At 39.9% G+C, this 21,758-nt stretch overlaps 1 protein-coding gene across 1 annotated transcript in view; it reads left to right on the forward strand.

The window, feature by feature from the left end:
* The window catches only part of Piezo2 (piezo type mechanosensitive ion channel component 2), a 368,900-nt gene that overhangs the window by 316,006 nt on the left and 31,136 nt on the right, over window positions 1-21,758 (forward strand). Inside the window, exons 34-39 of the mRNA XM_028774207.1 lie at window positions 1,971-2,077; window positions 6,943-7,057; window positions 9,371-9,430; window positions 13,032-13,198; window positions 15,561-15,727; window positions 19,929-20,096. Coding sequence (XP_028630040.1) covers window positions 1,971-2,077; window positions 6,943-7,057; window positions 9,371-9,430; window positions 13,032-13,198; window positions 15,561-15,727; window positions 19,929-20,096 — 784 coding nt within the window. The remainder of the gene's footprint in view (window positions 1-1,970; window positions 2,078-6,942; window positions 7,058-9,370; window positions 9,431-13,031; window positions 13,199-15,560; window positions 15,728-19,928; window positions 20,097-21,758) is intronic.

A 21,758-nucleotide genomic window follows, 5' to 3' on the forward strand; every position in this document is an offset into this window, starting at 1 on the left:
ATGCCTAGTATAAAGGATCAAGTTTCTGTGGACACGAGTGGTGGAATTCTAAAAGCTAGGTTCATACCAAGTAATTTATCGATGACACCAGCATCTGTGTTTTGTATCTGGACACAGCCTGGAGGCATTGTCTTCAACTGCACTAATGTACATGGACTTTTTACTTTGTACAATGTACTTTTTAAGTTATCACTAGCAGCACACACTAAAGAAAGTGACTTCTCTAGCTTTGATTCAACAATATTTTCTGAAGGACTTAGAAACTTGGAAAAATGTTTCATATTTTCAAGTATATCAGTTCCACTTGTTTATATAATGAATTGGTGATATTACTAATGATAACATCAATGTTTGAGATGAAAGTCATTTGGGTTCAACCCTATGAATAAAAATGATAGAAGGTATGATTGAATACAACTCCAGCTACAGTTGATCTTCATGCCTATAATGAGGGTAAAATGTTCTATCTCATAATGCCCTGTGTTTGTCCCAATAGACTATGTGATGTAGAGTCCACAAAAACTTCCCTGCAAAATCTCTCAGCTTAAGTGAAGGCATTACTTGAATGGTCTCCCTCACTGTCAAATGTAATGCTGTAATTTTGGTTTGTTCTTGCTTATTATGACCTTATGTTGTATTGCATTGATTCCCTTGGGCCTGGACCTAATCCTCTAGGCCTGGTTTTTTTCCTTCAAAACATGAGTAACAAATCACAGTGCTTCTGTTCAAGGATATAAGGCCCAATTCATTCACTCTGCATCTTCTTGAATGAAGGCTCAGAGTCATCTGATACTGTAGATGAAATGGTTCAACTTTTTGACCATAGCCAGTGACATTCGAGCAACTAGTTTTAAACAAGCCAAGGTTTCCTGTTACCTTATGAGGTATAAACCCAAATTATAAGTTAAAACATCACATTGTCTCACCCCAGGGATGCCTTCATAGTTTGCAATCCCATATACAATTAGAAATCATGAGTATGCTTTCCCACAATGATGGTACAAGTCTTGTAGCATCAGAAGGGAATCTCTTTTCTCATTAAATTCAAAAGTTTTCAAACATATAAAGATTGAATTTCCCAATTGTCTTTAAGTCTCTAGACATATCTGATTTCTTTTTTTCCCATTCCTGACACAGACAGTGTGTTCTTGCAGGGCAAGTGTCAAATTCGGCAGAAGCAGGCCATACTGTTTGTGCTTTGTACCTGATGGTCAGTATAGTTCCCCTTGGATTTCATTATGTTCTCAGGGAATGGCTTATTGACCAGAAGTATGACAGAGCCAAACCCTATGGACCAAAGCTGCTGTCCTCAGTCAGTCCCACAGCTATTTGTAAGAGCAGTCGGACACGTTGTTGTTATCTTGTTTTATTTTTTTGATATTACCTACCCTTTTCCTCTTTGTGGCAATGTGTTTGTTGTTGTTTATTTTATTTTGTTTGGTTTTTTACTCTTTCTAATGTCTTGTCTTCTGTTGCCTCATGTGTTACATGTAGAGAAGCCAGGTCTGCATAGTATTAAAGTGAAGTAGAGGCTGGTGGCACTGGCCTTGATCCTGGGTCACCCTGGTTGGTTGTCTGTAACAGACCATGCCAAATCTTCCACTTCACTCTGGCCTTTGTCTAGATAATCAAAATTGATTTATTGCAAAGCAAGAGTGTTCAAGTATCTTGGCATCTCCAAATGGATTCAGCCCTATAAAACAAAGAAGAAGGAGAGAGTTGCCAGGTCAACCCCATAGTTGCTCATCTCTTAAATGGCACTGACAAGGCCTCATGCTCTGTAGACCCAGCCATGCCAGCCTTAGACTAAAATGGGTTCTTTCTGTCTGATTTCTCCTGCTAACATATCTCCCTGTGGTGTTCTTGAGGGCCATCTGTGTATCTTTGGTGGGGGGTATGTATTTCATTAATAAGCCCCCAGGTTTCTTGTGTCTATTTCAAGAAGTAAGCAAATATTTTGTTTTGCTTAGTGGTCAGGAGTGGAGATTATTATTTGTTTGAAACGGATAGTGAAGAGGAGGAAGAAGAGGAACTTAAAAAGGAGGATGAGGAACCACCACGGAAGTCAGCATTCCAGGTAATTAGAGGGATGGGAGAAATGGCACCTATCACAGGGTAGAAACGAAGCAGTTGTGTTTTAATTGGCAAGTCTTGCTTGCAGGCCTGGATGACCACCTCTGTACTCCTATGGTGCAGCTCTCAGAGTCTTCTGGCGGATATCTAAAATTGTGTATTTCTAATTAAACTGTAGCAATACTCCCTCTCAGTAACGTCGTAACTACCACTTCACAGGAACAGGTCAACTCTTCGTCCCTGAAACCAAAGCAACTTTGACGACCTAAACAAAAAAATGTTCTGTTGCAAGTAGACAGATTTCTAGGCATCGCCTCAGATTTCTTGAATATTGGGCTCACAGTTACATGTGTGAAAGAGTTGACTGTGTAAATAATACACATGCCCTGCTTTGAAACGATCACTTAAATATTGCATTTGAATCTTGAAAACTAGCTTTAGGTTTTGTATTACTAATTGTAATACTAAATAATAGAATTCTGTTATTCAGAATACTAAATAACAACCATAAACGGCCAGCCCAGTTCTGATCTTTTTCAGCTGAGATCTCTCTGTTCAAGAACCTGCTGACTCAAGCCCACTCTGACCCACCTTCTACTACAGTGTTAATGGGGGTACAATCCATCCTTCTTGAAGATGAGGCCTTGTCAGTGCATGGGAGTGAACTCTTTGTACATGTTTCTCCTACCTCTGGACCACAGGCTGGAACAGCTATATCCCATTTGTCATAGTACAGGACATATAGAAAGGTATCCACAAAACCCCCTGATTGCCCATGATAAGGCTATGTATTGTTCCCTAGAGAGGCCTTTCATAACTGGGCAAACTCAAACAGCTAGTCTTTGTGATGACATAGAAAGGCCAAGTGGTTTGTGGAGGCTCCTTGGTGTGTGATGCTTGCTCCCTGACTCTATTGCTCCTCTGTGTGTTTGGTGACCATGTTTGTGTGCACGAATGAAGGTGCTTGCCAAATACTAATGATTTAACAGCCTTACTTTTTATCTAATGAATTTTATGCTAACCACCACTTACCATACAGCAAGAAGAGAACATGGACCATCCTCGCTCTGTTTTATGGATGACATGCTTTGACTGAGGCTGCTCTTTCGTCACTTCCAAGCCCAGTACATTTTATTCTAGCTTCGGTGACTGGCATGTTTTAACCTCAACGTTAATTGTAGAGACAAACCCATGCAACATCATATATTAAACTGTTAACTTTTGTTTGGTTGCGTTTTTTTTTTCCCCTTACTAATTACTCTTGCTTTGTCCTTCTTTGTAGAGAGCTATTGGGAAGTTTGCCTCAGCCATTTTAGCCTTGCCAAAGTCTGTCATTAAACTTCCCAAAACTATTCTTCAGTATTTAATCAGAGCTGCAAAGGTATTTCATGTTTTCCTGATGTGTAGCGTGTGGCTCTCTGCTCCGTAGAACTGTAGTAAAACATTCTTATATCTACATTTTCTCTGTTCTATGAATTATACAATGAAAACATCGTATGGATGTAAAACAGTGAGTCTTTCAAAAAGAGTTCTTAGGAGCCAGACTTCTTATCATTTTACGACTTTTTAAAGTAGACACCACCAGAGATTATCAAAAATAGAAAGAGAAAATGCAGATATATGTGTACTTTCTCTCTTCATACTTTTACGTAAGTTACATCTCATTTTAAAAGGGTTACATCTGGTTGCATGCATCAGTTTATAATGAGGAAAACATTCATAATTTTCTCAAAAAGCTGGCAAAAAAATCTGTATGCATCAGTTTGTAATGAGTAAAACATTAATAATTTTTTTTCTCAGAAAGCTGGTAAAAAACAGTCTGAACAATCTTACAAAAAAAATCCTCCCCTGGATATGCCCCCCTTTCAGCTTGTTAGTCTCCAGCCTTCTCATTTGCACCCACTTGTCTAGTTCCTGTATCCAGCAGCCCTCCTTTCCTCCATGCTCACTCCCAGAGCACAACAGTACTGCTGAATACAGTTTAGCTACACATTTGTGTTGTTCATCTAATACAGGATGGAAGTCAGTCAACTGCCCATGTCACAGTCACCTCATTAAAATCCACAAAGAAAAAAAAATCATCCTTCTTGTATCTTTTAGTACCACACTTTTCCTTCCAAACTCAGCCAGGTCTGAGCTTGAAAACACATGGGTCATTATGATATGATGGTCCTTGCATTTAAGCAAACAGTTGGGATAGTGACAGAGACCAGCGTTCCTTGCCTTTTTCTCATGATCTCATTTCCATGCTTACCCTGTTTCCACTGGTCATACAGGACCTGAAATCCTGAGTCTCTGTGAAGCTCGCAGGTGAGGCCATATGGCTGGTCTACCTAGAGCCACAGAGCCCACCCTCTGACTGCCTTTCATTTTAAATTTCAGAAGGCTCACTTGAATTAATAGTCACTGCTGCTGTCTCTGTGAGGACTTTATCTTTTCTTCTCTAGGAATACATATAAAATTCTCAACTAGTAATTTTTAAATTATTAAAGAGAGAAGTTGCAATTTATTCATTCCTTTTGTTACTTAAAACAAGGCTACAGATGCTCACAGTCCAATTAGAAGACAAATTATACAATGTTACCAACTTGAGTTAAGAATCCATACTCTAATGAAACTCTCTCTGTTCAATATATATATATATATATATATATATATGCATTTTTGCTTAATGGCCTTTTAATAAAAAACAAATCTCTTTTTCTTCTAATTATGAAGATAAATGTTAAGATAAAGTCAGACCTGCACACAAACACACACATGGCAGTGACTATTAACTGAGCCCTCAGACTTTATATGCATACTTCCAAACACTTTCTCCTTCCGGCTGATGTAGTTAAAAGCACCCTAGACAAGCCACCAAGTTGGGGTGAGTTAGATTGCGCTTCAATGTCATGATTTGGGGGGTCAGCAAAAATCTTCCATGTTTTGACTCAGTGAAGACCAGAACCCTTTTCTGAAATAGGAAAAGACAAAACTGGTCCTTGGTCAGATATTTGAAGTTTTAAAATGCTTGTTTCAAATGGCAGTCCTGAGATAGCTCTACCTGAGAACAAGAAGTCAGTGGCTCACAGTGTGGTTGCCCCCTCTTGCTCCCTGAGCTTGCATGACCAGAATGTTCCTCTTACCAAGAAGACACTGATGGGTTTCACCCCTTAGGGACCAACAGAGTCAGTAGTTCTCCTCACTATGTCAGATCACTGTATGGTCCTTTACTTGCTTTTCATAAAGTCTGTTAATTCTGCTCTTCTCCACCCTCCTCTCTCCCTCCCAGCTGTTTGCTTTCTCTTCAGAAAAAGGATGTCCTACAATCCGTGTACCTGCTATACTCACAAATCATCACCTTTTAACTCCTATTTGGGATTCTTTCATTTTATAAAAGAATAATAGTTTAATACTTTCATTGAATGAAATGTCATCCTATGTTGTTCTTAAGCCTGAAGATTTATTATTAGTTCAGTTTCTTTTGAAACAAACGGTATTGTGCAAATTTGCCTTTTAATGAACAAAACCTGAGAGACAAGTAGCCAGACTCTCAAGCGAATGTATGTGTTCAGTGAAGACCCAGCAGTCCTTGCTTTGATCTTACTGAACATCAGTTCATCTTTTAATTCTATAAAATAGGGCATTTCACCTCCTGGATTTGTTATCTAGGAATAATACCAATTTTACATCTGTGTTAATTGACCATAAAATTCACATTTCTACCAGTGAGGAAAAAGGAAGTGTTTTTTTTCTTCTTTTGGGTCATGTACCCTCATATTTCCACATGTGGAAGAGTTGGATATTTTCTATTGACATCAGAATGCCAATCTGTTTATGTAGTATTTTCAAAAAACCTGAAATATGAAAATAATCTAGATAAAATGACACTATATGGGTTTACAGCTGTCCCTTCTGTATGCTTGTCTTAACCATGATGATGGAAAACCCAGCTTCCCTGAGACCAGGTGTTGCATGTTCAGCATGCCTGCTTGGCTTCACAGTTTCTAGGGGGCTGATTTGATGTATCAGGTCTTAGTTTTATTGTTTTTGCATGCTTTGGGGGATGTGGTGGATGGCTCTTTCCAAACTGCTCTTTCTTGGTTATTGCTTAAAAAATGTTGATGCAACAGTCCTCAGCTCTTGAATGCAACTGACCAAGGGCAACCCGAGGCACCAGCATCCCTCGCTGCTTCCCTGGAGCAGCTCACTCTTACGTTGACATTAGTTTATGTTTAAAATACTCATCCCTCCCGCAGAACGTCCTTCTCAAGTTACAGGTAACCACTATTAGGAGAGTATTGAAGACGCAAAACTTACTTCTCCCAAGTAACTACGACAATTAAAGATATCATTTTGCCGTTGACTAAAAAGTCTGTGGTGGGAGAAATTCCTCTAATGGAATTTATGGAGATTTCGGCTTCAGCTTGATTGCAAAGCAAAAATGTTATGACTGAGTATTACAAACGGGGGTGGTGTTTTGGTGAAACGATGGTTTGTTTTTCACCCAGAGTTTATGTCAAGATCATCTGTGACACCAAGGGAAGTATATTCCCACATCTGTTTATGTGTTACAATTTATGGTAACAAAAGAACAGGGTAAGGAGGGTGTGGTGGTGCATGCCTTTAATCCCAAAGCTTGGGAGGCAGAAGCAGGTAGATCTACAGAGCAAGTTCTAGGCCAGCCAGGATTATATAATAAGACCCTGACTCGAACAAACAAGCAAGCAAACAAACAAAGCAAACCTAAACCAGCAGAAGTCAACGCAACGTAAGAGAAATTTGTAAGAGAAAAACATTCTTACACAGAAGAAGTTTGACTTAGGTCCATTTTCATTTTCAATTACTTCTTGAAAGTCAGAAAATAATTGGACGATCTCCTTTCAGTTCGTCTACCAAGCCTGGATTACTGATCCTAAAACAGCACTACGACAGAGGAGGAAAGAGAAGAAAAAGTTGGCCAGAGAAGAGCAGAAGGGAAGACGCAAAGGATCTGGGGAGGGTGAGTGCGAGGCAGGAAGCAGCCATTGGCTGTGCACCACAGAGGAGGGCTGCAGGGGACCTGGGATACCTAGGATGCCTCCAGATGGGGTTTTCAATCCAATAGAATTGAAGATTTTGACGGGATTGTATTACCAAAGCATGATGGGATTCTCCTTAATTAATTTTCTATTCTGTGATAAAGATCGGGTGGTCCCACAATGAGCTGAGCCACCCTACTTCAATTGTCACTTGAGAAAATGTACCACAGTGACGGGGGGGGGGGCATTTTCTCAATTCATGTCCCCTCTTCCAAAGTGACTCTAGCTAGTGTCAAATTGGCACAAACATAGCTAGTACAAATACTATCTAGTAGTTTTCTGATATTTAAGTGAAAATATTTTACAAAATAGCAGACACTTATTGAAACCCCTAATGGTACAAAGAAAATCAGAGTACCTCAACCCAGTATTTTCTAGTGTGAATGGATATGTATCATAGGGTCTAAATGTAAGAGAAGGAAAACTAACAAACACGAAATCCCTCATTTTTGTATTAGTAACAGTTGCTGCTTCTTGGGAGCCTGGAAGTTAAATGATGTGTTTGAATGAAATCCTAGATTTTTATGCTATAGTTTGATTCTGTACAAAGATAATGCAATTGTAGGCTCCTTTTGAAGTTAAGAAATTAAAAAAAACCTCAAAATTTCTCATGTAATTAATTATAAAATTTGTTTGTTTTTTAACCTTTCCTTTCTCAGTATCTCCTGGTAACAATAACTGCATTTTATAAAAACAAATTTAATCTACACCCAGTGTAATAAGCCAAGTGGTAGAATCTGGTGAATGCACTTGCATGTGCATGCATGATACACACACATACATACACACACATAAACACACAGACACACAGACACACAGACACACAGACACACACACACACACACACCAGCCTCCCAGAAAAATGCATCCTACCCAGATGGGGCATTGGTCTTCTTTCCTTTGGCAAATGCATGTTGTTTGTTTAATAACACTTCAGATTTGAGTTTGTGTGCACAAAGGCATCTTGTACTTTCATTAGTAATATATCATGAACATTTCTCCAATTAAGTATTCATGAAACTGCCAGGTTTTTGGTTTTTTTAATGGCTATCAAAGGTTCCATAGTACAGTTATGCATAATTTACCCAATTATTTTATCATTAATGGACAAAAAGATTGCTTCCTGATTTTATCACAAGGAACAATGCAATAACAGGTATCCTTGCAAAAAATTCACATGTAGTCATACATGAATGTATACGAACGCCTGACAGAGGTTAAGAGTAACACACACTTACAGAATAGATTCTCAAAAGTAGGAACTGAATGAAAGATGAAAGGTTATGCTTCATACACTTTAATAGTTCCCCCCACACACAAGTTTTTAGTAATTTATACTTTTATATGCCAGGTAAAGGAAGTACATTTCTTATAATGTCATACCAAGGCCCTCATTGTTCTTTTTATTATTTCTTTCCTGAGGGAGGAGAGATGACTTGTGTTTTCATTGGAATTTAGTTTAATTCTTATCTAATGATACTGGGCATTTTTACTTTCTATTACCTGCATAATTTATACTTTATAATTGACAGTTCAAACACAGCTGCCACTGTCCTCTGCTATTCTATGGGAGTGTTTGTTCTTTTCTTATTAATTGGTGCTGCTTGTACATCAGTCATATTGCCTCCTGTAGCATGTGGTAATCACACTTCCCTGTCCAATGCTTTTAATTTAGTTTATGATAAGTGACTATCTAAACAATATGGAATTGCTTTGATATCAAAACATGCCTAAACTTCTGATATTTCTGAGTCATTATCTTGTTAAAAAAGAAAGTCTCTACCACCCAATATTAAGTAAATGTTCTCCTGTATTTCCTACTCGTTTTACTTATGTCTTGAATATTTTTTATTACTCTGTGTAGTAGAGGTGTATTTTTGTACAGTTAGTTACATAAGCAATGATGCTAGCCCTACTTATTTAAAAAGCCTTCCTTTTGAGTTTGAAATAAACAGTAGTCAAGCCATCAGCTTCTAGCTCAGCTTAAATATGAACCGTGACTGTATTCTGACTCAGTCCCCTTCTGTCATGCTAATGGGTCACTGTTACAGGCTTCTGAGTCTAGTAGCCATGGAGTTAGCTTCAATATATAATGAGGCAAACTCACCTCACCATCATTTTATTCAACAAGTGTATGTTTGGCCAAAATCTTTTTTTGAATATTCTTTGGTCATGAAAATTTCTCAAGATTCTATAATACACAGTCTATCTGATGAAATGTATTTTATGTGCAGGTCCAGTGGAATGGGAAGATCGTGAGGAAGAGCCAATCAAAAAGAAATCCGATGGACCAGGTAACAAAACAGGGACAAAGATGATCTGTGGGGACTCTTATCCTCCTGTTGTGTTCTAAACCAGCCTCAGAACAGAGCTTTTGTCTGGTCCTATTGTATCTTCTTTGGTCATGTTCAGTTGATGTCCCTGGGAGGCCTTCTCTTTTCTAAAGGGAATCATAGGATCAATTGATCTGGGGGAGTGGGAGGTATGGGAGGAGGAGAACTGGGAGGAGCAGAGGGAGGGAAACTGTGATCAGGCTATATTGTATGAGGGAAGAATTCATTTATATGGAAAACGGAAAGAAAGGAAATGACACTGCCCCGTGTGGTGAATACAGATACTGCAAGGTTATGAAACCCGACCTTGTATATGGATTGAGGCCGAAGGATCTCAATCCTACCCCTTGAAATCCCATCTCTTCTGAGATGGAAATGGACTCCCGAGTGATGATCAGCCTCTGAAGCATGGGATAGAATGTTAGGTTCCTATCTGTCTGTAAAATCCTTTATGCCTGTGCCCGCAGACGAGATCAACAATGGTGCTGTATAGAAACTACCAGAATAAGCATTAAAAAAAAAATTTGATCTTTCTTCTTCTTTGTTTTTAAATAGGACTTTTTAAAGTTTACTTTTTGAGCTGAGATATCAGTACCACACATACATACTTTGGTAAGCATAGACAATGGGGGATCATGACATCAGGCTAATGAATGTTTCCATCAGCTCAAATGTTTGTTACTTCTTTGTGTTAAGAATAGACAGAATCCTCTCTCTGCTAGCTATTTTAAAATATGCCATAAATTATACAAATGTAGAAATAAGTAGGTAAGTGATGAACTGTTAAACGAGTAACCATTAGTTCTAAGTGTGTAATTGTGAATAGTTGAAAAATAAGAATAAGCTGTCAAAAACCCAAGACCTGCTGCAGTCTATTAGTGGCTTTTGCTCTAAGTTGTTCCAGCCTGCAAAGCTCAAACTTTCTTTTTATGTCCGTAAATGTATCTTGGTGTCCTCTCCAAATAAGGATGGAGATTACATATGTTAGTCTAGAGTTCTTTAAATGGATAAGGGGAGCTGGAGAGACGGCTCACAGGTTAGAAACTCACTGCATAATTCTAAGAACTGGAGTTCAGCTCTCAGGGTGCAGGGAACAAGCCAGAAATCCTGCACAGCCCTGGAAATTCAGCTCTGTGGTGACGGGTGGGGGTGACAGGAGGATTATGAAGGCTTGGTGACATCCAGCCTAGTCAAAAAACATCAACCCTAGGTTCAAGGAGAGAACTTGCCTCAAGGGAATGACAGAGAATGCCAGTGGAGGACATTGGATGCTCTCTTCTGGCCTTCACACATGAGCACCAGCGTACGCATACACTAAACAAACAAACAAACAAACAATCAGATAACTAGGAAACTGGGAGTGCAGAGAGGAAGGGAGGCATCTGTGGAGTCTCTTACTTGGTGTCACTCCTCTGTGGCATCAGCAGACCCTTCCTTCATCCCACTTCATGAGCCCTTCATCTCTACCTTTGCTGCTTTGCTCAGCAAAGGACCTTCTGTTCTTTCTCACCTCTTAAGACATATGGGAGACATAGGGATGCAGCAGCCCAGAAAAGTCCTGAAGAGCAGCACGGGTGGCAGCTGCATAGGCAGGAAATGTTCCCACGGGGACATCAGACATCAAGATTCTAGCCCCACCTGGTTTTTTCATCTTGTTACTGGCCACCCCATTCCCCCTCAAACCCCTCAGGTATGGCATTCGCTTGGAGGCTCCCTTCCTTACATGACTCTTGGGTAAAAGCAAAACTTTACTAGAAGTAAACTTGTCATCCCTTCTAGACCACTTAGTTCAAACTCAGCTCTTTTCTTGTATCATGAAGCCAAACTGTGACCTTCAAATCAGAGAGGAAACTAGTGGGAGGCAAAGACAGGCAACTCAGTGATCACATCTGCTCACACTAGACAAGGGGTCTGTGGGGCTGGCATGTGATTGAGAGATTATTCACATACATAAGTGATCAGGGTAGACAGACAGATGTCAGATCGAATGGTCTAGTCCTTCTATTCTGAGTCTTCCTTGCTTTGATAGTAAGAGCCATACAACATATGGCTTCATTATACCTCTACAAAACCAAGTGACTGCTGCAGCCTGGTAGAAGATACACCTGTCTGCCTACCTCCCTGCCATAGTTAGAGCTCCTTAAGTCTACTTGTTAGCAAATGCCAACATGATACATAGTTGCTAGTTTCCATGCCCCGCCATCTGTAGATCACTAAATATAACCCTCCTATATAACTGCAAGCTTGCCTTGAGCCACTTCTTAGTTAGCTCATTCCTGGCCTGGGACCATGGCTCTGCTCTCTGTTTCTGTATCATTAGTCTAGTTTCTAAATGTAAGTGATAGCATCTGGCATGTGGTTTTCATTAAATAATGCACCTGGCTTATTTAGTGCATTACAATGTCCTCTACGGCCATCCACCTTGTTTCAAGTGATAGAACTTTCTTAGTTTTTAAGGTTCCTAAGGATGAGGTCACCAGTCACTAAACCTCCCCCTAATCTTTCTGAGCGTTCAAAGGCCTGAAAGATAGACTCTGGGGTCTGGGAGATGTGCTTATTGTTTGATCACAATAGAACTCTGAGCTGAGCTGCTGTGTGACAGCTCTCCAGTGTTTCCAGTCACAGCTGTAGTCAAGGATAAAACTCATATTAGCAATCCCAGGGCTTCTGCTGCCTGGAGATGATGACAGATCCCGTGTGAAGAGTTTCACTGTTAACATAAAATCCCATCTAACTGTGTGAGGAAGATGGATCAGTGGTGTATGAGTACACACAGCTCATGGAGAAAGATAAGATCGTTTGCCAGAAGTACGAATGCAAGGGATTAAAGAGCTTCCACCAATAATCCCTAATGTAGCTGTAGGAAAGCATTAAAGAGCCCCCATGGGGCAGGCACAGATCGTTCCTGTTCTTGAGTCAATACTAGGTACACTTTGGGTTGTAATCTCTAATTAATTTCTTACAGTCAGGCCTATATATGTATAGGTTTCACTTGCCACAGGTTCATCCAACCACATACCAACATGTTCTAGGACAAAAAAAATGCATCTCTATTAAATGCACACAGATCTTTTTTTTTTTTCTGTCTTCCTCTAAATAACACAGTGTAGCAAACACTTCAATAGAGTGTTCCTAGTTGCAAGTATTAAAAGTAATCAAGAGATGGCTCAAACTATGAAGGATGGTATGTAGAGATTCTATACATACAGTATAGTTAACAGTTTCACATGTAAAAGGGACTTGACCCCCGACAGAGCTTGATATCTTTAGGGGTCCTGTCAGTCTCTAGGAGTCCTGAGGGACTATGTTGAGACCTGTTAGGACTCACATGACAAATCCTACCTGAATCTGGATTAATTCTGCCACTCTCTGTGTAGAGGGCTACATAGGTGTTTGGACCTCAGTCTCCCTCTGTGTCTCTAAAGACGAGGAGCCCAGTCCCCATTAGGGACAATCCTGCAAAATTCAGATCTGGATGTGATATACTTCACAGTGTACTCAACAACACAGCACTTATTAGCGTGCCGTGCCCTTGAAACTGTGCCATGCTTCTTCTGCCTAGATAATATCATCAAGAGGATATTTAATATCCTGAAGTTCACCTGGGTTCTGTTCCTGGCCACAGTGGACAGTTTCACCACTTGGCTCAACTCCATCTCAAGAGAACATATCGACATTTCCACAGTTCTGCGGATTGAAAGATGCATGCTGACCCGAGAGATAAAGAAGGTAATGCTGGTGGCAGCCTCTCCTTTACTTCCTTCTACATTCAGACAGCTGCCAAGTCCACACGGACTTGGTGCATCTCAGCCCAAAATGCATATAGCCAGAGGAGTTTCAAATTTCCAATTTTGGTTTCAGGTTACAAAATATGTTCAGCTAAATAATGAAGTACTTTGGGAGAGGAAAATCCAAATACAAACATGAAATTGTATTTCTATTTCATCATCCACATGACCTGAAAGTTATTTCTTAAAATTATTCCGAGTGTGCTTGCATTTTAACTACAACTGTCCAGGAGGGCTTCTATAGAATTTTCCACTTATTGTCATCATGCCAGCCAGCAATCAAGGGGTTTCAAATGTGGGGATATTTGAATTTTGGATTGTCAACCTGTGTCTTGGTTAGTTGTGTTGTTGCTGCTGTTGTTTGTTTTGTTTCCCCCAAATTTGGACAAGCTGGAGCCATTTGAGAAGAGGAATCTCAAATGAGAAAATCCCTCCATCACAAGGCTGGTGGGCAAGTTCCTGTGCCATTGATACAGGAGGGTTACATCCCATCTCCAGCAGATGGTCCTGGGTACTGTAGTAAGAGAGGAGGCTGAGCAAGCCATGGGAAACAAGTGGGCCAGTAAGCAGCACTCCTCTGTGAACTCTACTCCAGTTCTTCCCTCCCAGCTCCCACCTTGACCCCATACCCTGGCTTCCTTCAGTGATGGATTATACACTCTAAAACTGAACACATTCTTTCCCATCAAATTGCTTTTGGAATTGGTATATACCACAGGAAAAGAAACCTGATGAAGACAACCCTATCTAAAACTCTAAAATTCTATCTTCCTGGAGAGCCATTACATAACTATTTAGTTCTTTGTGTGAGATGTATCTCATGCTCATAACCCCTCCCCTTTCACACACACACACACAACACAACACAACACAACACAACACACACACACACACACACCCCATGGGTCCTTGGAAAACCCCCAGTTTATTCATTTTTTTTCTCTTCTATCAGAGTTTATAGGTGTGGTGTGCCCTATATAGGATTTTAATCTGGGAATCTTGATCTAAAACCTCCAGAAAAATAATTAGGATATAAGAGGAGAAGCTAACAAAACATACAAAAGTTATATATGGTTTGTAGATTGTGTTTAAAGGTAAGTCTATTTTTTATACATATAATTTTGTCAATTATACCATAATGGGGTTGAGAACATTTTTAAAATATATAAAGTATACGAAAAATAAAAATTAACAATGAAAATAAATGACATAGCTGAAATTAACCTATTTGAGCAGAGATTTGATATTCTCCACTCAGCTTGAACCAATTTCTGGAAAGGGGACAGTGATATAGCAAAATTGTCCTCATGTAAAAATTACACCTGGCATATATTACTTACCTTAGTTTTCACTGTGATAAAATGTCTAGCAAATGCAGACATGGGATGAGGGTTGTGTTACAGCTTGAAGGGATACAGTCTACAATGGGGATGGCAGGGAGGTGCAGCAGTAGGAGAGGAAGTCAAAGTCACTTTGCATCCACAGACAGGAAACAAAGAGAGATAAATGCTGCTACTCAGCTGGTGTCTTAGTTAGACACTATCGCTGTGATGAAACACCATGACCAAAAGCAACTTGGGAGTGATCATCATTTGCCTTACAGTTCCACAGTGCTGTTCGTCATCAAAGGAAGTCAAGACAGGACCTCAAACAAGGCAGGCACCTAGAAGCAGGAGCTGATGCAGAGGCTACAGAGGAGTGCTACTTACTGGCTTGCTCCCTCTAGCTTGCTCAGCCTGCTTCATTACAGAACCCAGGACCACCAGCCCAAAGATGGAACCACACACAATAGGCTGAGCTCTCCCCTACCAATCAGTAACTGGGACAATGCTTATGTAGAGTCTAATCTTCTGGAAGCATTTTCTTAATTGAGGTTCCCTCCTTTCAGATGATTTTCTCTTGTGTCAAATTGACATAAAACTATCCAGCATGACTGGATTTCTCTATTTGCACTTTTTATACAGTCCAGGATCCCAGTCCATGGGTGTCACCCACATTCATGACTTATCCACCTTCCTCCATTAAACCCTTCTATTAATGCCCCTGGAGGCATTCTGAGAAGTATGTCCTAAGTAGTTCTAAATCCAGTCAAGTTGACAGTAAAGATCAACCATCGTATCTAGTAATATTGACTAACCCTGACGACCATAAATGACCTGACATTCACCTCCTAATTAGCTAGCATCCCATGCGCCCTTATCGTAGATGTGTGCAAGAGCTCCAAGCTCTCAGTATTAACAACAGCTGGCACTGTTCAGACACGTGCTTTTGTGAGAACTGTTGTGATGTCCCCTCTTCTACAGGGCAATGTTCCAACACGGGAAAGCATCCATATGTACTATCAGAACCACATGATGAAGCTTTCCAGAGAATCCGGACTGGATACCATTGATGAGCACTCTGGGGCTGGTTCCAGGGCCCAGGCAGCACACAGGATGGATAGCTTAGATTCCCATGACAGTATCTCCAGGTATTTTACTTTCTAAACAATGGGTTTGTTTGTGATGAAGTGAATGAGGTAGACGTTGGCGAAGATGAGGAATGTATGCAAGTGGTGAAGGTTAACCCGAAGCATGGGTGGTAACCCTGACCCTGCAAATCTAAGCAGCAGTGCTGAAGGAACATTCTCCTGTTATAGACAGAACTGGATAAAGCAGCCATCAACAGTGAACAGCTTTCATAATCCATATACATAACTGGCACAGCCTAGAGATTTATGAGATTCAGGCAAATAAGGATGATCCATTCCACTTGCATTTTACTCATTACTATTTATGTGGGGGCTACATTTTTATCATTTTTCAAAATGGTTGCTCCACCAAGTATCTTTCCTTCTAATATTTTCTGCCTTCTGTTGATGATCTTTTTTTTTTTCAGAATTGTTACTTCAAACTTTTAGAGTAAAACTGTCAGAGATAATTATATTAGCCTCCTTCTTCTCTAGGTTTACAGTTACACATGCATTGTTCACAGCAGGACAGCAGGTGACTTAATGGTGATGATGGGTATACTGTCTCTTGATGTCTCTCCCTTCTTCCCAGGCAAGTGTACACTGTCCACCTTGAAAAGCCCCAGGACCCTCTGCACCGTGGCATTCTTCATTACTGTAGTCCATTGTATAGAGCTCAGTAGGCCCATCTCACTGACTTAGGAAGAAAAATAACAGTTCCAGGGTGAACACGTGACTGGATGAACTATACCATGTGGCTATCTTGTAGGCCAAGAATTATATCTCTGAGGATAGCCATGTATTTTTTTTATCAAATATCTAAAATAATAAAAAAAAATCCCTGTTCTTGGTCAATCTTTGAACTCGATTCTAGAACAAATAAAAACAAGGGCATCCCCCAAATGGTTTCGATTTGAGAAGATTCTCTGACATAAGGCTGTTGCCTCCTCCACCTGCTGTAGTGAGGAAAGACAGAAGAACCTTCTGGTGGCCCACACTCATACTTCACACATCCAGTCAGCACAATAGCTGTTGAACATATTTTTTTTTCAAAAATATTGTCTACATTTTATTTTGGATGGAAGGAGATAGGAAGAATGTCACATTATTGTTACCAAACTCAAAAATATAAGTTAAAACTCAAAGGAACTGAGGTTGTTGCTCAATTGTCCATTTATTTAGCCAGCCTATGAAAGGCCCGTGATATAGTCACCAGTACCAGTGAAGGAAAAACAAAACTGAAAATTAAAATTTGTACCCATTGGAGAAAGTGGTTAAATAGAGAATTTCTTACCTCGAAATATAGTTTCATATGTTACTGAATTGTTATCTTTAAGTTGACTAAGAAATTCAAACACAGCCATACATCATATTTGCCTTTGACACAGATCCAAATCTATCATTGTGGAAATAAAAAAAAATCATATAAATATATGTGTATGATGTGTGTATATATGTGTGAGTGTGTGTGTGTGTGTGTGTGTACATATATATATATATATCACTCATACTTATGTACATACATATATACATATAAGATATATATGCATATGTAAGTATGTAAAAACTCAAATTTTAAAAGTCACTTATTTAATTACATATGTGTATAGACATGTGTGTGTGTGTGTGTGTGTGTGTGTGTCTTTGTCTATATTGATTCTGTGTAGATAAAACTTAATGGATACAGTCCTTCCTCTCTTCCCAAATAGATACTCTTTTAGGGTCTTTTCAGGAATAATAAAAGGTTGATATTTTATATAACTTGGGAATACTCTGGTTATTTTTAAGCTCTGAAATAAAAAATATTTCAGCTAATATGTTTTTCGTCAAAGGAGGGAGACTTGGATCCACATTCCTCTTAGAGCATTGTGGTGAACCATCTATTTTCTAACTGAAATGAGGTTTAAGATGCTTTTTAGTTCTAGAATAAAATAATAGTTGGAAAACCACCATCAGAGTGGTAAAATGTATTTTCTCTCCTCTTTCTACCTATACTTTTGCACTTTGCTCAGACAGTAGTTTCTGAATCTACTAGTAGTAGCAACAGTCTAAAGCAAAAATATCGATGACAGCATCAACTGGCTCCCGGCACCCTTCGTGAGAGCATCCTAGGATCTCTGTGAAATGGAAGGTTTACTTCTCTTGTCTCACAGGTTTTGCTGAAGTAAAAACCCACTGTCCATTTTGTAGTTTATTTAGATGTTTTGTAAACCATAACTTCTGACTTGTGTGGAATCTCTAAGTCTTACTCTTGGATCTCATTCCAACAAGTTTCTCCATAACTAGAAATCAGAGCATTTGAATGCAATCCTTCTCTCTCTGATTAATTTCTATGTTGTGAATCAAAGACCATTTTGCCCCCATTTTTCTTAAGTGCCTACCTACATCAGTCTAGCTCACAGTGGCTGCTTCCTTATCAGGGAAGGGTGGGCTAAGGACATGGTTTAGAGATGTGATGCAGGTCCGTGTGAGGCACTGGCTGCAGTCCCTGCTGCCATAATAGAAAAAGTGACGACAAAACTACTACATGAACAGTGATGGGCAGGTGTGCATCAGTGTGCAAATGTATGCAGCATAGGAGGGGTGGGGTGGAGGAGGCAGGCATGTCGGGATGCCCTGGAGACTCTCAATGTTGACTAACACTGCTTCCTACATAGGGGTGAAGGAGGGTGAGTAAAAGATTCTTGGTTTCCAAATACTCCCACTTTAGAACCAAATGATAGTCAGACAGCCATTTAAAGAAAATCATGGGAACAATGGAATGCGAAGAACACTGAGGTGAGAACACTGAGCTTCCCTAGAGACATTCCCAGGTGGTGTACCACCATTGTGAGTTTATGAATCAACAAATTTGCCCTTCATAGCTGGCTAAGTGACACTCCCAGTGTCTTCAAATAAAAATCCACCTCCTTTAAGGTCTCCAGGAACCCATGTACTGGTGAGAGATAGCATGTTACCAAGAAGATTGTTCAGACACCTCTCTATTTGGAGCAAACAGGTCTGGTGAACATATGACCACCCTCCTTTAGCAAGAATGACCGTGGTGTGGCCTGTTCCCTTTGAAGTTTCTGTCCCAACATCCACGGCACAAATTTTCACCTAAGAACAGTAGATAGAGTCAGAATGGGAACCTAGCAAATGAATAGATTTTTTTTAAATGGAAATCCTTTAAATTCAGGGCCAGATGTTGAGCCAGTTTCTAACAGTTCCTCATAAAATCAGGTGTGTGGCTTACCAAAGGATTGTTTACGTTGGCTGCAAATGTTAACTACATTCCAAGGATAATTCTCAGGTATAACAGCAGTGGACAGGAGGCTGTCATTTGAAATATGGCACCTGAGAAGTTACTGTGCTCCTGCTGTGGAGACATCTCATGTCTGCACTACAGTGGCTGTTCCTTTGGGTACTGAGAAATGAAGAATTTCATCAACGGGTTCTCTCCCTTGGGACACCCACCAAAACTTGAAGCACGATCTGTAATAAAAATTAGTTAAAGGAAAACATTAACAGATAAAAGTGAGTGTCCAGCATTGCTAGAATTCCTTTGTTGTTGTTGTTTTTGTTTTTGTACTGTTTTATTTCTTACATTGGTTGCCACGTATCCAATCAGCGTCTCTTCTAAGTGCAAGGAATCTGGCTTGGCTTGGTCCCTATGACTCAGAAAATGAGGTGGAAGATTCAGCGCAAATTCCTGAGCTTCTGGCTCTCATTTTGAACACCGTATTATAAAACTAAAATCTTTTCTACAAATTTTACCGGCAGTTATTTCTGCTTGTGCAGTTGAGTTGAGAAATGCTTTCTGTGGACTTGGACTTGCAATTCCAAAAAAAAAAAAAGCATATTTTCTTCGGTCACAAAACAAACAATGGCATTGCAAAGCTACAAGGATATGGGCTTTGTAAGATGACTTCTGGATCTCATCCTTATTTTGCTTCTTGTCTCATGCAGAGAGTACCATTTCAAAGCTAATCCCTAGCCAGTAACGTTTTTTTTTTCCAACTCCAATTTCTTCTGTTTATTCATCCTATTCATCCTGCCAAACAGGTCCTTCCCTGTCCTGGATCCCCCCCCCCCCCCCTGCTGCTGTGGTCATCCTGTCGGTGATGCTGTTGTGTGTGGTTGCCGCATGGCGGTGTGTTGGTGTGTTGTTCAGTTGTCCCTGTGTGACTTGGTGCACCACTGGGTTTTAACTCTGTGTTTCTGTAACTGTTTGCGCTGCTAGCTGCTACACTGAAGCAACCCTGCTGATCTCAAGGCAGTCCACCCTTGATGATTTAGATGGACAAGACCCTGTTCCTAAAACAAGCGAGCGTGCTCGGCCTAGGCTCCGTAAAATGTTCAGCATGGACATGTCCTCCTCATCAGCTGACAGTGGCAGTGTAGCATCAAGGTGCTTAACTTGTGCATGCTTTGTTCTGAACTCTTCTATCTCCTCCCCGTGGATGCCATTGCAAATATAAGTTCATGAGATGAATGTCATTTTCTTTTTAGTTTTCTATTTTAAGAATTTGCATGAATGAAAAAAATGCATAATCATAGCCCTTTCTATGACATAATTATTTCCAAGACAATGCTTCATGAACTAACTGCATCTTGGTTTTGTCTATTAGCAATTGCTTAAAAGCTTTGATTGAAAACATTGTCCTCCATTTAAAAAATATTTTTTACTTTTCAATTTCTTATATTTGATATATATGATATATAGATATCAAATATATTAGGAAAATATCTGTCAAATATAGCCATTTTCAGTTAATGCAAAATAAATGGCTATAGTTGGCATTTATCTAACAGGAAAATTGAATATATTTTACCATTTTGGCTTTTTAAAAGAATGTAGAAACATACACCAGCTTTATAGACTACTATCTGTCTTGTTTGGAAACAATTATTTTGGGCTTAAGTTTCCTCATTAAATCCTACCAGAAAGCAACATTCAATTAGAAGTGAAATTAACCACATACCTAAAAACCCTTTAACCCCACCTCAAATCTTAGAGCTGTTACCACAGACTCAAGCCATACATGTTCATCCATGAACATTTATGTTCATCCTGACATGAGAACAACCCAAGCCAAAGCCAGCTTCAATCCAGCCACTGGGGTCTCTCACAACAGAGGGGGAGCCTCCCTTTGGCTGGCAGTTGTGGATGTTAACCCTATGACACTGTCCACTGGGGCCTGGCATAGGGGAGATGCTTCACCTTCTGAGACATCCTCTTTCAGGTTCAAGCTCGTTACATCCTTCCACTCTTAGCTTACAATCACATTGGAAGTTAAACCTAATACAGATCTGACTCCCATGACCGGAATATTCCCTGAGGTGTTGGTCAATTCAGTGGCTTCCCAGGACACTGTATGCTAACTAAGATGAGTCTTAGGAAAACTTTTGGTGAGGACTATCATTCTCAGAGGCTTCTGTAGCACAATACAAACTCAGAACGGAAGCCCTGTGCCTGTTTAGTGCCTGCACGATCATCCCCCACTCTTCAGTTACAAGAGGTCACAGAAGACGTGCCAGCCATTCATCCATCACTCGCTGACATGTCTACACTAGTATCCAGCATTGGAGAATCTCTGTGTTTGTGGAAGCTACGTGCTCATGTATGCACTCACACAGCAGTGTGGCAGTGTGTATTTCAGATGCTGGCACACTGTCCTCCTCCATCCAGATCTTAAATACCTGTTTCTTCTTCAAGGACCAAACAGTTAAGAAAAGGCATGCTATGAGTTTCAGCATGCAATGACTTTAACATGGCTGCTTTGTTTTCAATTCTTTATTTTATGTGTTTATTTATTTATTTATTTATTTATTTACTTGCATGGGCCTGACCGGAAGAGCTAGGAAAAGGCTAGAAATGAAACACAGAGTGCTATAGAAAAGGCACAGGGAGACCAACATAGGGCCACGGATGATAGAGGTAGAGAACATGGGCTAAAGGAGGCTGTAGGAAAGGTATATTTAAAGAAGAAGGCAATGGAGAAAGAAAGAAAGAAAGAAAGAAAGAAAGAAAGAAAGAAAGAAAGAAAGAAAGAAAGAAAGAAAGAGAGAG

This window comes from Grammomys surdaster, unplaced genomic scaffold (genome assembly GCF_004785775.1).
Source record: "Grammomys surdaster isolate TR1022 unplaced genomic scaffold, NIH_TR_1.0 239, whole genome shotgun sequence".
In the NCBI taxonomy this organism is placed as follows: Eukaryota; Metazoa; Chordata; class Mammalia; order Rodentia; family Muridae; genus Grammomys; species Grammomys surdaster.